Raw genomic sequence first — 17,368 nt, 5'->3', positions numbered from 1 at the left:
TTTTTAAATGCAGTCAAATTCACTCCTCTATTGCTGATCCCGGACTCTGAGTTATATTTTTTTTAAAGTTTTTCTTCTGCACCACAGTTCTAACACTAGCACAGTTGCACTTTCTTCCATGCACCATTCTACCCAGCGCTTGTTCTGGTACTGGTGCAAGGTCTAAATCTACAGTGCTGACGAGCCAGCAGCATGTATTACATATGACCCCAGGAAACTGATGTCACCGTCATTACACTCCAGATTTTTGCTTAGGTTCCAAGTGATCCCAAACTTCCAAAGAGTGCTATTAGGCTGGCTTGCCCTGGTGTATGCCAGGGTTTACCGACACAATCTTCACTGCCCTCGCTGACCTGACACTGTCACATGGTACCATTTTCCACAGGGCCCATGCTGTATCATGACATCTAGGAGGGCTGCTCCCCTCTCCAAAGCACTTTCCTTTCCAAGTTTTCTCTGTATTCACACTTGTTTGGTTTTCTATTTCAGTTTTAGGATCAATATGACCAGCACACTAAAACAACTGGCTCTTGTTGCTTTCATGCTTTCCCAGCGTCGCGTTACATTTCTACACAAACTTAGCAGGGACGTGTGAATGCCGTGGAGACATGCAGACCAAGCCGAGGCCACTCCTGGGTCTCCTCTAGTACTTCTCCCATTTAGGGCTTAAGCAGATCTTACTATGTGCATCCCCAAGTACTCTGTCTCTACTGCTGCTATTCTTAATGGGCTTCTTTCATCTGTAATGTCCTCTTAATGGGTTTGTTTTTTTTTTTTGGTGTATGAAAATTATTACTGGTGTTTGCATATTAATTTTGAACTTCTGCTACCTTGGGGGACCCTTTTATTATCTATGTTATTTCTACCCTGCTTCAGGGGCTGAGCTTCTAATGTGGCAGCCAGCAGATACAGTGCCAGGCAGTGCAGGGCCACAGTGCCCCCTCAGGGCCCCTGTGTGACTGGCTTCAGGCTCTGGGGTTCGCTGCCACTGTGACAGTGCTCCTCCTCCTTTTTCACAACTTTACATTTCTGTGGCTCTTGTGCTTCACCCAGCCGGGACGTGAGCATGTTAGGGGCCCTTTGCAATGATTCTCAGAGTGGGGCCTCCATGTTCCGTGCCCTGGTTCCTGCCTGGGTCCCTGCAAGGGCAGCCCCAAATGTGTCTTGCCAGTTCCCACCCCACTACACCTCCCCTACCTTCCAGCCTCTTCATGCAAGAGGCTTGGCTCATAGAGAACGAACTTCCATCTGGGGCAGGCTTGAATGACTGAGGTTTCCAAGTCCTGAAAGAGAGGCAGATGTTTACACTCCCAAATGTCTTTTTTATTAGAATTTCAAATAAGGAAACCCCACGTCTGAGTCATATGCTGTTACTCCAGCACTCCCATAAACTATGCACCTACTTTACCTTCAGCCACACACGTGCTTTCCTGTGCACTGCCACAGGACGGCCCCCAGCAAGCCACCGATGTCTCCAAGGGCAGTATGGAAAAGTGAAGTGTGGGCCCAAATTTGTTAAGAGTTGCTGGGAAAACTCATCTTTTGTTAACTGGTCCTTTTGACAAACCCCCACATTCCTCATGATGAGACACAGAGTGTCAGAGCCCCCAAGCTGGCTCTGTGTGTCTACCTGGTGGGGCCAGTTCTGAGCAATGTTGGATGCACAGAGCAGAGAGCCACCTGCCAGGCTCCCCCGACCCCAAGATTCCCCAGGGCACACCAGGCACCTCGCAGAGGACACAGTGATGGGACACACCTCAACTCACACTGGACACAGGGTTCCGCAAATGACTGTAAAGGTCTTTAAACTCAGCAAGCAATGCAGCTAGGCACAGAGTGGGCCCTTCATAAAACCTGCCATGGAATTCATAAGCCTGCTCCAGGCCACAATCACAATAAAAGGAAAGAAGGGAACTCACACCACACAGAAAAGAAACAGAGCAAGCAGAGAGCTTCGAGAGCTTTAAACCCTCTGCTAGCACTCGAGATCTGAGAAGTTCAGCAAGCTGGGAACCGTGAACAACGTCTTCCAGAAGAGTCCCCCATACTGGGCACAGCCCTTGACTGTTGCTTCCCAGAACGAGGCAACAGGACTGCCAACTGCACAGGCAGAAAAGCACAGAGCTGACTCCGCCAAGATTCCCAGACACAGGCAGACAATAAAGAGAAAACCCTGAATGATTCCGGAGTCCCGGGCCAAGAAGGGCTGACTCCTGGCCCTTGTGTAGGCAGGGGCGCCCCATCCCATAGCCTGGTCCCCCATCCCCAATGTGTTTTCATAAAGAAAGCCAGCCCCTGAATCACCCACATCCTAGAAATCTACTTCCACTTCAGTTCCCCTTTTCCACAGCTTCCCTTCCCATGGCCTTGGCTAGCCCAGGTCAACCACAGCGCAGTAAAATCAGTAAAAAGGTCCAAAAATAAACAAATTTTGATCTGGGTTCCATGGTGGGCAAGAGGAAGACACCGTGAGTTGTCTGACCCCATCCTGCCTGTAGAGGAGCTGTCCTTTTGTCCATACATCCGCCCTGGACATGCCACCATCTCTGGGCACCCAGAGGCCACCCCAGCTATCAGCAGACTGTGCTGTTCTCCACTGACCACATGCCAGCCAGCACTGCATGCCCACACTATGACCCTCCCCTCAGTGCTTCCCATCACACAGGCACCGTGTTCCCTGTATCATCTGGAGAAGCGTGAAGACGATGCCATCAGAACTGACAGGAAAAAGTGACCATGGGCACGTGACTGTCCTTGCAGTGGGCTGGTATTACTGCTCTGCTCTACTAGTTGTTCTCAGTCTATTAGTTGTTGCTAATCTCTCACTGTGCCTAATTTATAAACTGAACTTTTACACAAGTACACACTTGTGTGCTTGTGCAGGAAAAGCACAGAAACCTAGGTGGCAGCATGGGCCACGTCCCTGAAGATGCGAGGGGCAGAGAGATCTGTGCGAAGTGCATTTAATAGACAGCATAAAGACAACACAATGTTGGGCTTTCATCTCTGCAACGCTCACAATAACTTGATATTTCCCGAGAGCCAGCTTGTTCAGGCTGACTCACTTCAAATATAATCAATTAATTGAGATCTGAGAACCTCTGCAGCTGAGAGGGAGCAGATGGGGCGAGTCAGAGGCAGTGCAAGGAAGCAGAACACAGGCTTCCAGCTCTTTCCCCGAAAGGCCACAGTGAAACCCAGGCTCCTCCAAACATTGAAACAGTCAGACTTCAAAGCACTTCCAGAATGCAACCCAAGATCCTGGAGAAAGGAAGCCAAGACCCTCCACCTCGCCCCACTCGAGCCTAGCAGTGATGGGTTCAGAACCTGGGCTTCACCAAGACCACTTCCCCCAGAGAAGGTGACCTTCTGCTTCTGCCTCAAAACCTCACCCCAAGCCAGTCACCAGTCACCTCAAGACCGCAGCACAGAGCATATGTCACTGGCTTCCCAGGAGAGACCTGCAGGAGGCTGGAAGGAGGCAGCAAGCAGCTCTGTGGCACTGTGGGCTCCCAGGAATGGCCAGCAAAGCCCCAGCCCCTGAAATGCCCCTGCCATTTCTGACACATCCCTTGCTCAGGGCTCCCTGGCTCTGCATTTGACTGTCAGAGGTCAATGCAGCAAACACAGCACTGGCTTCATCTACAACCCAGAGTCCTGAGTTCTCCATGTTCCACTCCCAATTCCTTTTATCTCTGAGCTATAGCCGAGCCTGACGCAGCCCGGACCCCCTCTGCCTTCTTTCCTGGAATCTAAGTGAAACGTGTACAGTGGACAACAGCCCCCTTTCTCAAGCTCAGCTTCCTTATAAGTCCACACTGAATGAGCCAACTTCAGAATCCGAACTCACAACATCAGACTCCACCTAACTTCACAGGAGTGAACAGAACCATCCAAGTATGTCCCTTCAAACCAAACTAAGCACTGCCACACATAACTTCCTCAGCCAACTCACAAACAAAGCCACCCATAGCCCTCTAAATCTGCTCAAAGCTATCCAAAGCAACCAAGACCATGAAAGGCCATGCAAGGTCACCAGAGGTCACTCAAGGCTATACAAAGCCCCCCAAGGTTGCCCAAAGCTACTTGACACTACCCAAACTATTCAAGACTCCCCGAGGTAACTCTTAATACCACCCAAGACCATCGAAGGCCACCCAAGTCCACCAATGCCATCTATCATCATTCAAAATCACCCAAAAGCGTTGGAGAAAATCACAGAGCCATCCAAGACCACCAAGACAACCCAAGGCCCCCCAAAATCACCCAAGGCCATCCAAGATAGCTTAAGACCACTTCTTCTTATCACAGCCCCAGAAAAACCCTTCTCCTGCAGGGTGCCAGCTGAGTGGGCCCACTACAGGAAGTGGTTCCAAGAAAATGCCTAAACTACATGCATAATTATTGCCTACAAATTAAAAATGATCTTAACTAATTTTTTAGTAGAGATGAAAGCAAAGGGAGGTAACACTAAACAAATACAAAACATTGCCCCTAGCATCAGCTGAGTCTGGCCATAACCCATCCATGACTTCCTCTTCCTCCTCCTCCTTGGACCCCCATAGGTGGCAGTGTCTTCTCTAGTGGTCTGCAAAGCCAATGTGCACATCCCCAGTACCCAGGGACACGGATGTGTGGGTTCCATGCATTCCATGCATGCTCTCACACCCCTGCTTGGAAGGAGATCCTGACACTTTCACAGTGGTGAAGGGTACCACAGACAGGAACCATATCCCGAGATCATTCCCCTCTCACTGGTACAGGATGGGACAAAGGTCACCAGTCCTGCCAAGACACCGGGCAGAACAGAGATAGGACCTTGGGCACTGACCTTGACAGACACAGGTAATCGGGAATTGAAGAGTCCTTCAGGAGGACGGGTAGCCAGGACCAAAGCAGAGGTGCTGAGGAAGACTCTTCAGTGGTCAGCAGAGGTATAGTGCATGGGCAGGGCCGGTTCGTGTGACTACATGACACATGTCTACATCACCAGACAGGCCCAGGAGTGAGGCTTATCTCACTGTCTCCATGCTAGCCCACCGCAGGGCAGGAAGACAGGAGGCATGGCCCTCTGAACTCAGAGCTACCAGCACTGCTGCTAGAGGTGGAAGGAAGTGGTGTGGGCACAGCCCAGAGCAGGGTGCACACATGTGTATACACACACGCATGTGCGCTCACCACCAGACCAGCAGGCTGGAGCCAACACCCCAAATCTGTCAGTCAAAAGCATCTTAGGGAGCTCATCACAGCTTTCAGATATTCTGATCTGAAAGGCAATTTCAGGCCACACCCTGCGTTCTGGGTCCAAGAGGAGCTCAGGACGCTTGGGAACCCTCGAGACTCAACGACGGAAGCTGACACAAGCCTGGCCAGAAGCAGGATAGGTCCTCAGCCAGGCCCAAGGCACAGGCAAGTGCTGTCTTAAGCCCACTGCACTGGGCTGTAAAACCTGGTTTTCACAAATTTCTAAAAAAATATTTGATGTTTAGTTTTCAAGAGAACCTCACTTTTTCAACACAAAGTCACCAGAACACCACTTATGAAAGACAACACTAAAATTAAACCTCTACCTTTAAAAACACTATCCATTAGAAAGCTGTGATCAAGTGCAGGCTGGCGCACAGGAGGTGAGTCACAGGCTGCGAGTAGCCTTCTGGGACCAGGCATGGGGGCAGGGGCAGGGCTAGCCACAGGGAGGAACACGGGGAACCTGCAGGGGGCACTCAGGAGGCCGCAGCCTGGTCGCTGGGTCCTGGGAGACCTGGCCCACCCCAGAGGCTGAGGAAAGCAGACCAGAAACTCAGTGCCACCAGCCTGGATGATGAGCCAGGCTGAGGATGAGGGACGTGGTGGGGTGAGGACTAGCATGGAAGCCTGGGGTGGCTGGGCTGCTTCCTTCCTATGCTACACAGCTTATTTTAGAGCCTGGATTTCCTGGCTTCCATTGTTCCTATTGTGTTAGCTGGGGAGGGGGGAGTCCTGAACCAGCTCACAGAGCTCCAGGCAGGGGAAGCAGGACCGAGGCTTCCTCCTCCCTGGAAAGGTGATTGATGCTAAGTCGGACGTCTCCAGGTCCCATCTGCACTCAGTGCTAAGGTGTGACGTCAAATGATGTGGCTGCAGGAACAGGCTTCACCAAAACAATCTTCTGCACCTTTATTCAAGCACAGGGCTGGATTTATGCTATGAAAGCCTCCCTGGGTGTGTGCACCCCTCGGTGGTGTTTTGGGGCATCCCCTAACTCTGTGAAGAAGTGCTCCCGTGTTCTGCCACTGCTGGTGCACACCATTAGGGGGCACATCCCACACAGATGGGATGAGGGTCTGCAGTTCCAACAGGTGCAGGACTCTGAGGAAACAACTTTGAGGGAGGACCCCCCAGGTAAACTAGAAGAACTCAGTATTCAGATAAATGCTTGCTCCTCCCAACTGCTACCTGGGACGATGAAAGTCCCAGGCATAGCAGTAAAAACACAGAAAGCACGTTGTGTTCATGCTTGGAATCTTCCCCACCCACCAGCTGTGATGGAGTGGAGAGAATAAGGGGAGACAGAACTCGCCACCTCTCTGGCTGGGGGATATGGTCAAGAGGACCAGGGAACCCAGAGCACACAAAGCTGGGTGGGATCTCAGCACAACGTCCTCCTCAGCAGCAGTTCCCAGGCTGATCCCCCCCACACCCTCCTCCTCCTCCTAGAAAGAGAAAACTGATCCCTAGGGTCTCCTAAGCTGTCCAAAGTAAATAAAATGGAGTTGTTCTCTCTTATTAAAATAAAGCACTAGTGTTTTAATTAGAGACAACTTAATTTTGCAAAAGATTAAAATGGCTCCAACCCAAAGTAGTATGGCAGAGAAGGGAGCAAATGGGCCTCAGTTGGCCAGCCTGTGTCCGACCCCAGCTGTGCCCACCTTGAGGCCACTCCAGCTGGTCCTCCATGCACCTCCAGCAGGAAGCAGCCTCCTCTGTGGCTCCACCCCACTGGTGCCATGGCACCCACAGGTGGCAGGCAACCAGGCCCCTCACGGCTACAACCCTGCAGGACTACACAGGCACCAAGGAAGCCGATACCAACCACCCTCCCTGCTAGACACCAGGTGAAGGTGCCATTTCACCGAACTTCCCCTGTTCTGCAGCACCAGCCCCTCAAATCACGAACCTTTCCGACTCACCAGGCTCCACTCCTCTGTCTCTTATCAGAAGAGTGCAGTTCATATAGCAGACGGGTCACACGTCCTCCACGAGCAAAGCGCACTGAAACAGTGTGAGGAACCAGGTGACCTGGGGCTGATTTAAGGTGACCGAGGGCAGAGACAAGTGCCTGTGTTCTACAGGAGGAAGCCAGTAAGGGTGGCGGCCTAAGGCACTGCAAGGCAACGATGCAGACACAGACTCATAGGGAAGTGCTAGGTGCAGCTCTGGGCCAGTGTGGGTACACAGTAGGTGCCCAAAAAACTCTGCCTGATCAATGGAGAAACCAGTGGATGACAGGGGGTCCAGTTTAAGCTGAGGAAAGAGCTGCGTGGACTATGACCACAAATGTCATGCTACAAGAAGCTGTCACCATGACTCTACATTGTGTTCTAACCAGACCAAGGCCACGACAGTCATCGGGCCACGCCACTCCACTGCCCAGAAAGACTCCTCTCAAATGCTGCACTTTCTGTCTCCACACTGGGCAGGCACAGCAGCTCTCGGGAAAGCAGGGCTTCGAGCCCTGAGTAGAAAGCAGGAATGACCTGGAAGTAAATGCCAAAAATGATGATGGCAGAGGTCAGCACCAGTGACCTGCGGTGAGGAGAACCCTGGTGACAGTCACAAGCCTAGTGACGGCCTCGTGAGGGCAGACAGGGAGCCATCTGCCAAACACCAGCGCCCACCTGCTCACTGGAAAAAGCGCCATGCTTTCCAGGATCCTGTCCACCAGCTGACCACACTTGGGATACAGGAACATTTACACCACAGGTGGCAGCGTGAGGATGAAGGCTTTTCTTACCTCCCCCAAGAGCCAGCTATCCCACACTTACACCACGGTGTCTACCCTGCAGTCTACAAACTATCTCCAAAGAGGCTATTGCTGGGGGCTGGGAATCACAGGCTAGGAGCAGGAGAAAACTTACTTTGAAAAAGCATTAAAATAAGCAGCCTACACTTGTAGGCTGCAGTGTTAAAAACAAGGTTTTTCTCAGAGTACAGACATTTGACACCAGGAGATCCACCCTGAAGTTCATGCGTTAACAGACCAGAGTGGGGACCATGATCGCCCCAGGAGAAGCAGGAAGTTCCTGCTCTTCACAACAAAGGTGACTGTTTTATTTATTTTAGGTACTGGGAATCGAACTCACGACCTCATACTTGTCAGGCAGGCTAAACCTGTGTGCTGAGCTAAATCCCCAGCCCCAAAGGTGACTGCTGCTAGGAAGTGGAGGCGGCTTACCACACCAGATGGGGAATAAGCACAGGACAATTCCAGCAGTGTCACAGCATGGGCATAGCAGGTGGGCAGAGGTAAGGGGTGCTATTCACCACCATGCCTGTCCCCAGGTGGCATCCCAAAGAAGTTGGTGAGGGTGGAGCCTCCAGGTTAGAAAGAAGAGGCCCTGTGCTCGCCAAGGGATCCCTACCCGAGGCCCTGGAAAGGACAAGCTGTGGACAAGACCCACAGGGGAGCCCAGCAGCCTTCCCTTCAAGGATGGCGCTGGCAGAGGACCCAGAAAACTCTCAGCATGTGGAGGCAGCACCCACCCCACACTACACAGAAATCAATTCCTAGAGATCAATCCACTAACTCCAAGCTCCATGAGACACTGAGCAAGGAACCCAGTCAGAGGACACACTGTGCCGGTTGGCACCCGGATGCTCTAGTCAGCCAGGAATTCCAGGGGAAGAACCCTATACAGACAGCAGAACCAGGCAGGTCTCCAGGAAAGGCTCCACCAACATCGATCCGACCCCTCTGTCCAGCCAGCAGACGCCAGGGCTGCACCCTTGCCCACAGCCACCTCTGCTGAGCACCTTTGTGCTCTGCGCTGGGCTGCCACACTTTTTACTCTGAAATTTCAGATTCACAGGAAGCTGGGAAGAGCACAGAGTCTCTTGCATACCCTCGACCTGAGCTAGGAGAGGTGCTTGAAATACTGGCGTGGGCAGCCAATGGACAAAGGGGTCGGGCCTCTGCAGTCACTCACGCGCCACGCCTCACCTATGCCAGCTGCAGTTGTTTCCACTCACCCCTGCCCAAACCAAGCGGCACTGGCCTCCGCTCCTAGTGAAATGGCCACACATGGGTGATGGGTCAGCCTCACCACCCAGCGTCCTGTACTCTAAAGTTTCTACTTTTCCTTTTTAATAAATAAACGACTCGGGGAGGAGAGTCTCCTGTTTCTCTGCCACTGTCACCCCACAATCTTAGCACCTCCAGGGGTGGGGGGAACCGTACCCTGGGAGTCCTGAGTGGGCCTGAGGTGTCCACTGGTGGCACGCTACTGTGTCCTTGTTCTCCCACCGGACAGAAAGCCCCTCTCCCTGTTTATCTGCTGTCTGCTTATACCAGCAGGAGGCGCGGGCATTTGCCTCACCATTCAGATGCTCTGCTTTACCACCTGGGCTTCCCTGCTTTGGCAGTCTGGCACTCCCTCAGCACACCTGCCCTTCCTGGGCTTGTCCTTCCCTCCCAGCATCCAAGGGTGCCCCGTGTGGACTTCCTGAGCAGCCCAATGTCTCACTGCTACAGCAGGGGCTGTGGCTCCCTGGCCTCCCCCAGGACATAGCCAAGTGACACCTCCATGTGTCAAGGATCTACATCCATTTCTGTGTTGCCACATATGCACACCCACACAGACACTCAATTCCCCCAGCACCACCCATGGCGACAGGCAGGGGGAGACCTGGTTCTTGTGTCCACTGAAGCCTGCGCTGTGTGCAGCCACAGATGCTCGGTGGCTTCCCAGGGCTGAGCCTGAGTTCTGGAATACACCCATCACCAGAGCCTACAGCACTAGGCACGCTCTACTCTCCCCAGGGTGCCGTGCTTCTGTCCTGACCACTCTGTGGTGGCTGTTGTGTTATTCTGCAGAGTGATGTGTATTCCTGACTGTCCAGCAGTCACCTCACATCTCAGCTGATGTCTATGTTTCCTCAGGTCTGGGAGGTGTCTGTGGACCCAGAGGGGCAGGAAGCACTGACTGTGGACTTAGTAAAGCACAGCACCCCACCCTGCCATGAGGTGCCCTGTCCTTGGCCCTCCAAATTGTGTGGTGACCATGCTCCTCTACCCATCTCTCCCAGCACAAGTGTGCACATGGCATGCATACCCCAGTGAAGGCAACACACCAAGCGTGCTCCAGAACCATTCCATGCCCACCCAGCACATCCTGCAAATCGATGTACGCCAGTCCACAGGGACAGCCCTCATGGCAGGGTCCACGTCACCCTGCAGTGTCTGACATCCACACACATTCACCCAGCCTCGCCTTGTCAGAAGTGTGACTTCAGTGTAGATGCTAGGAAAGCAGAACTGTAAGGACCAGAGGTCAGTGCCTATGTGGTCCCACAGGCCCAGGGCAGTTTCCAGTGTACCCAGCCAAACTGCATCAATTCCAAACTGCATCAATTTCTTCTTTTGATGAATGGGGAAAGAATGAAACACCGCAAAGATGCTGCTCTGGGGGAGCCCAACAGGAGGTCCCAGACACAAGGCAGCCCTGCTCAATACCGTAGCCAACACACGAACCCTGGCACACACCCAGATGGGCCTCAGCAAGAGCCCCTCAGAACAAACAAGCAGACTCTATCTCCATCAGAGAGATTTCTGTCTTAGACCCCCTCTCAAAGTCCCTACACAGCCCTGGGAAGCTGCCTGAGGCAAATGAAAATTTGCACTGTAGTTTACATCTAGGTGTCTCCCAAGGCCTCCCACACTCACAGGTGGGGCTCTGGAAGGTGACTGGATCAGGGTGCTCACAGCTGACCTGCCCTTGGCAGGCAGGGCCTGACCCAGAAAGGCTCATCACAGAGGATGGAGAAAGTCCTGAGCAATGCCTCCGGAGGCCCCCTCTGCCCTGCACGTCCGACCCTGTCTTCTCTGAGCACTGGAAAGGGAGCTGGCAGACACCACTTGGTCCTGGAGCAGTCTGCACACTTCCTTCAGCAAGCAGCAAGACCAGATGACCCCTGCATCAGCCCTCAGGCAGGTGGAGGAACGGCAAGGCCGGACCTGTCTGTTCCCGCTTCATGTGCAGCCCCAGAGGCTCAAGAATCTCTGTGGACCTTTCCCAGACCCTGGTGGGCTCAGTCCCCAAAGAAGAGAAGGAAGAGTGGACTCCTAGAAAGGCCAGATCTGACACCACCTCACACATGTCCTTCAGCCCATGCCACGATACACAGGATGAAATGAAAGAACAGACGTGTCCCCCGGGGTGACCAAATATGTCACTCACTCATCTGCATCACATGTGACAGCACAGAGAATGTGGAGGTGAAACCCAGGAGTGGAAGGCGACGTCCCTGCCCCCAGGGACACAGGGGCACAAGGGCCCTGATGGCTGCGGAGCCGACTCCAGATGGATGTCTTCCCGGGAGTGCGTCCAAAGGCCAGCTGAGACGTTACGCAAGTGCATCTTCTTCCCAGGGTTTCAGTGGCAGGGAAATCTAGGCTGGAATCTGGGAGCCCAGGCAGCAGAGGCTCTGAGATGCCAGCATTTGCTCCAGTGGGGCCACGGCTCGACCCCAAACCAGGTTCAACCTGCAGGCAGTGCTGCCTGGATTACTGCTCTGCCACTACTTTCTTGGTACTGGAAATGTGAACAAAAGAGATCATTGCATGAGGCTCTGCAAAAGTTTGGGTAGGTTTTTAATGAAAAATTCTCAATGTATTATGAAAGAAAAGATAATCCCCTCAAGAATTCCACAAAGGATCACTTTATTTAACTAAAGCAAACCGCAGCCCTGACACAAAGCTGACCAATCAGCTGCAAATAACAGTTCTTCTGGTATCATTTCAGAAAGCTATCCAAATTTGAAATTAATAAAACTGATAAATATGCACTTCATGTGAGCATTTCACCCCCACCTAAGTAGCGCAACACCAACATCGAAAACACTGCCTGCCAAAGATACAAGCATGCCATCTCCCGATCAGCTTCCAGCCAAGCAGAAAGATGCACAGGTCAATACTAAGCCTCTAGCACCCTTCATGCAGGGCTGGGGTCACTGTATGGTACCCTCAGCACCCCTGGAGCCCCCTTCCTATTTGGGGGCTCTTCAGAAACATGTGCCTGCTCCTTAGGGCAGAAATGAGAATTCCAGCTCACTCTCACACTGCCAGACTCTGTGCCAATCCTACACTAATGGAATCCATTCCTGAAAAGGGAAGATGCCCAGGCAAAAAGCCTCTGGAGCCCCACACTGGTGGCACCTGGTTGGGACCCAGGGCCCTGGGACAACCAGGTGGGAAGCCCTTAGACACCCTCAGACAAGCCCTCTTCTCAAGGGTACCAGCTCACCCTGAGCAGGCAGGCAGCCCAGCTTACTACACCGGGCTGAACTGTCATCCATGCAAAAAGAAGTCTCGCGTTGTAATATCCTCTGCTTCTAACTATAAGATGTTACACCAGGAGCATCACCGTCATCCTTAGTTACAATCAACTCCAGGCCTGCAGGCCCGGTTAAGCTAGATAGCAGGCACACAGGTCAGTCCCTAGGCTCCAACAAGGGCAGAAAGGGGAAACACTAGGCCAGGGTCCACATTTCCTTGAGCATCAAAATCCCTAACTCCACATCCTTAGAGATGCCCTGACTCCGAGTGACTCCTTGCACCCCTTCCTCCTCCACTCTTCTAAGCAGAGCCACAGAGCTGGAGGAGGCAGACGGGATGGGTGCACCTCCAGAGTGGACCAGTGCAGTCCTCCCTGCGAGAGCCTCACCCTCCGTCCCTGCAGGGCAGAGCTGACCCAGCCCCGGCTCCCAACCTCGGGGCCACTTCTGTCTGCTCCTTTCCGGAACAGCTGGCGAGCTGTGCTGCCTCCGAGTTTTAATTCTTGAAGTCTCCACAGTTCAATCAAGTATCTTTTTCACTCTGCTTGGTTGCTTTTTACTGAAACTTTCCCAAATTATTCAAAGCACCCTCATGTTCATCAGCACACGCGCAGTGCACAGTTACCAGCCGCAGTGTAATCCTAACCTCTCAGTCAGGTCACTCCTGTCACTGAGGAGAATTATGTCACCTGTGCCCTGTCCCTTGGGGCAGAATGGTGCCAAGATAGGGGGACTTTTTGCAGGATGGGGACTCCCTGTTTTAACAGATTAATTTACTATATTGCATTTCATGGTTTTATAACAGTTTTAAATGTTTTGTAAATGTTTCTGTTCTACAAAGAAAAGCAAGGAAGTCTGGAGATAACACAGACATATGGGGCATAAATATATGACTGATTCACCATGAACGGTGGGAAGCAGGGGGCAGCGTGGCAAGGAGAAAAGCACACGTGCATCTGCAGAGGCAGAGAACGCACTCTACGCAGGAAGGTCCCACGTGTGCCACCCACAGAAGTGAGACGCGGCTGCCACTCAGTGAGTGCTCACAGGCACCTGCCCTCCCCAGGCCCTTGGAGCCACCAATCTGGATCCAGGGCAACCCTGCTCTCCCGGGGCTCTTGCTCCCACTGGGCAGAGGGCAGGGGATGGGGGAATGAGATCCCTGGCCCGGTGTCAGGGCAGCAGGTACCATGGCCATGACAGGGGTGTGGGGAGCAGAGAGAAGATGGGAAGGCTGAGACGGACTCTGGGCCCATAGGACAGTGAGCTATAGCACATTCAAGGCTGGGCTGTGCGGACTGCAAGACCTGGCATGGAAGAAAGATGCAGCCACAGAGGGGCTTCCTGTCAGGGACAGTGGCAGGGGCTACAGAGCAGTGGCCTCCTAAAAGACTCCAGAAGATTAAACTCACTTAATCATGCCTGGCCCCACAGAAGAACCTAATGACCGTGAGCTAAATATCACCTAGTTTTCCTGGGAGTCACTGGGCCTCTGGGTCAGCTTCCCATCCTGTGAAGGGCCTGTGAGACCATCCACTCCACTGTGTTAGGATTATGTCAGGAGGACCCAGAGAAGTGCCCATCCCACCTCTACACGTGGCCCACTGCATCATGGACCATCATGGACTCTGGAGTGTACACAGTCATCCTGCACATGCCCAATGCATGACCAGCACCAACAATGTCCATGCTAAAGACTTGGCCCTGACTCCCATCCTCCACATCAACGCAGGGGTCTATGGATGGCCTCCTGCCCCCTGCAACAGGGTGACATGGATCACCTGCACACAGGCAGGTCTCTGGCAACTTCCTGGTTGCTGTCAGTCATCCCTAAAGCAGGAAGTAGCCACGGGTAGGAGCTGCTTTTGCTCAAGGCAGTGGTGGAGTCTCCAATCTCCCATCTTGCTCTGCTGTCAAGTCTGGGAGCAGGTAAGACCCCGTTTCAGCCAGAAGTGCTGTGCTACGCAGCAAGAGGCTCTGAAAGGAAGGTCCTTCGGGGCGCCCCCCTGGGCTGTGACAGACTGCCTGCAATGAAGTCTCTCTCCCTCGGGCCCTAGGGACAGGGCTGGGGCTAGGGCCAGGTCGCTGAGCACCTGGAGGCTCGGGGCAGTGGGGAGAAAGTGTGCCTGGGCTGGAAAAGCACACAGCCTTTCTGCCAGGCGGGAGCCCAGGCTTGGCTCCTCCACACTAAATCGGCCTCTTAGGAGCATCCTTTTCATACCCTCTGGGGGAAGTCAGCACACACAAAAGGTTTTCTCCCTGGATTCTGGGGGCCCAAGCAGGGGTGGCAAGAACCCCAAACTTGCAACTGGGTCTGAAGCAGGGCTGTCTTGGGGACACAGCCTCAGTCTGTGGGGCCTATGTATCCAGAAAGAAACCAACAGAATGGGGCTGGCTCATGGACACCAAGCTGGTGGCTACTTTGGAGCTGCCTCTTTGTAGGGACAAATCCCACCATCTACGGGGCCCCAGAAGTTACAGAACTGAGAGTGGACAGTGGGGAAACTGAGTCAGCGTTTCCTCCTCGGTACCTCACTTCCCCGCATCTTCCTCAGCACCGCAGCCACTCCACAGCTCGCTCCCCATTGTTGCCTCCTCAGCCACTGCAGTCCACGGCCCACCCCACGCCTGTCCTCCTCCAGCCCTGCTTAGAGCAGGGCCACAGCCTCTCCTGCCTCCACCAGGGAAGCACGCCTCCCCTGGCATCTATCTCCCTCCTGGAGGGTAAACCAAGCTGCAGCCACCCTCCACCCTGTCCCCTCAGCCTCCCTGCAGATGGTACTTTCCAGGTATAGGGTCTGGTGGGCTCCCTCCAGGGAATGCTCACCCCAAGAGGCAGCCCCTCCCAGGTGCCCATTCCTGGGTTCCCACAGGACACACACAGAGCAGCCTCCTGGCAGAGCCCAGGGAGAGCAGTGCCCCAAGTGAGAGAAGAACTGGGCACCTCGCAACTTTAGACCCAAACATCCAACAGCCAAAACGCACTCCAGCCCAGACTCACTCAGGTAAGAGGTGCCACTGGCTGAAGGATGAGCAGCATGAACAGCACAGTCTACAGGCCAAGGACATCACCTGCCTGCTCCTGGGCCTCTGCCCCTCTGGGCAGAGCTGGCTGGGCAGATGAGGGCACCAACCTCAGGAGACCTTCAGAAAGAGTAGAATTAAAAAGCAGAATTCCCAGCAGGTCAGCTGGTGAGATGCTGAACCCTAACTCCTAGGCATACTCCCCCAGCTCCCGGGCTGAATGCTGAGCCACATTCAGCTTTCTGTTCCCCTTTAAAAGGCCACTGGTCTTCAAAATGCTTCCCAGTGAAGTGAGGGTCTGGCCTCCACTCTGGGACCTCTTTCCCTTTCCTTTCCTGGGCCTTTCCAACAACGCTTTTTGGCTGCTCAGGAACATGCAGGCACCCGCCTGCCTCCCTCGGGCTGTTCGCCTCTGGCAACATTCCCAGGAGTCATTGCGCTGTCCCCCTGGCTCTGCCCTTGGCCTGCCTCTCCCCCACCCCGAGGGGGTACTCCAACCTCTCCAGTCCAGCCAAGAAGGGCTTCCCACTCTACTCCTTCTCCAGCAGACCCTGTCACCAGCAGACCCTTGGCAGAGTCCCCGAGTGTCCCTACCATCTGTTCTCTGCCCAGCTTGTGGCCTCAGACACCAGCCAGACACAAAATTCCAGATTTACATATCTGGCCCGGTGTCTTCTCGGACCTGACCTTGAATGTCTATGTGTATCCAAACGTCTCCCTACCAATGACTAATCATAAAAACACTAAGCGCAGCAAACCTCCCCGAATACTGGGAGTCAGGTACTATTTCAGGCGTCCAACCTTTGCCCAGTGTATCGATGCCACCTCGCTACCAGACACAAGTTGCCATTCCTCAAGCCGATACACAGGCACAGGACACCCACCACACGGCACCCCCAGCTACACGCCCTGTAAGAGGGGACCTCGACCTCACACCTGCATCACCATCCCGGCAGTCCCAGGATCCCCAACCAATACCAAGTATGAGTCCCCATCCTGGCACCGGCCGAGCACAGCACCAACCCCAGGCAAAAACTGCCTCAGAAGAACCAGATCCCAAAGGTGAAGGAAGGTTATAGCAACTCCATCTCACTTCAATTTCCCTGCCTTCTGAAAATGCAACAGTGATATAATCCTAAAAGTCTGTGCTCGAAGTCTGAGCTCTTACAGGACAAGCAGACACCATCACGAGTGACGAGTGACGCAAAAGCAAAGCGTCACCCTCTCACTGGCCATGTTTTCCTTTTGTTAGGGGACAAAGCACACCTGTGGGGCTTACAAATGCTGGCATCGATCGGAGTGTGGGGACACAGTGAGGAATCTGATCTCACACCGCCGCCCAGCGGGGCCTTGCGTGGTCACCCAGCGTGGTCACCTAGTTCCAGTGGCCTCTCGCTGACCTGCCTGGCTTCCTGCCACAGGGTAGAAGGTGGGAAGAGCACAACCACCACCCCCCCTTCACTCTGTGACCTGGGTAAGCAGACCTTTCTGCCTATAACTGGGTACGATGGCAGTGAAGCCCACCCTCCGGGCTGTCCTGAGAGGAACATGAACGGATGCACTAAAGCGGGTGGAACGCCCAGACACTTCACAAGCTTCTGCCCACCTACCAGCCAAGTGATGCTTCTAGAAGATACAAACTCTACAAGGAAGAGGGGTGAGGGAAGGTAGGTGGCAGCCTCCCAGGGCCGCCCCATCACCCTGGGATTAAGCCCAAATCCCTTGCACAGCCCAAGCACCCCTAAGATGCACTCCTCCCCGCCCTCTGACCTCCCTGGCCTTTGGGGACCCCCATCCTCAGTCAGGTCTCTAG

At 53.7% G+C, this 17,368-nt stretch overlaps 1 protein-coding gene across 4 annotated transcripts in view; it reads right to left on the bottom strand.

Moving 5' to 3' along the window:
- Adarb1 (adenosine deaminase RNA specific B1) overlaps positions 1 to 17,368 on the bottom strand; it is a 102,854-nt gene that overhangs the window by 82,242 nt on the left and 3,244 nt on the right. For 2 of the 4 annotated variants that reach the window (XM_063224639.1, XM_063224644.1), the window contains exon 2: positions 1,198 to 1,283. The exons of the other annotated variants lie outside the window; for them this stretch is intronic. In XM_063224639.1, the coding sequence (XP_063080709.1) occupies positions 1,198 to 1,231 (34 nt within the window). In that variant the 5' untranslated portion in view covers positions 1,232 to 1,283. The remainder of the gene's footprint in view (positions 1 to 1,197; positions 1,284 to 17,368) is intronic. 4 annotated transcript variants of the gene reach the window in all.

The sequence above is a fragment of the Cavia porcellus genome, unplaced genomic scaffold (genome assembly GCF_034190915.1).
Source record: "Cavia porcellus strain 051 isolate PalLab524CR breed Dunkin Hartley unplaced genomic scaffold, mCavPor4.1 scaffold_15, whole genome shotgun sequence".
NCBI classification, from domain to species: Eukaryota; Metazoa; Chordata; class Mammalia; order Rodentia; family Caviidae; genus Cavia; species Cavia porcellus.
This window is presented reverse-complemented; position numbering and strand designations above follow the sequence as displayed.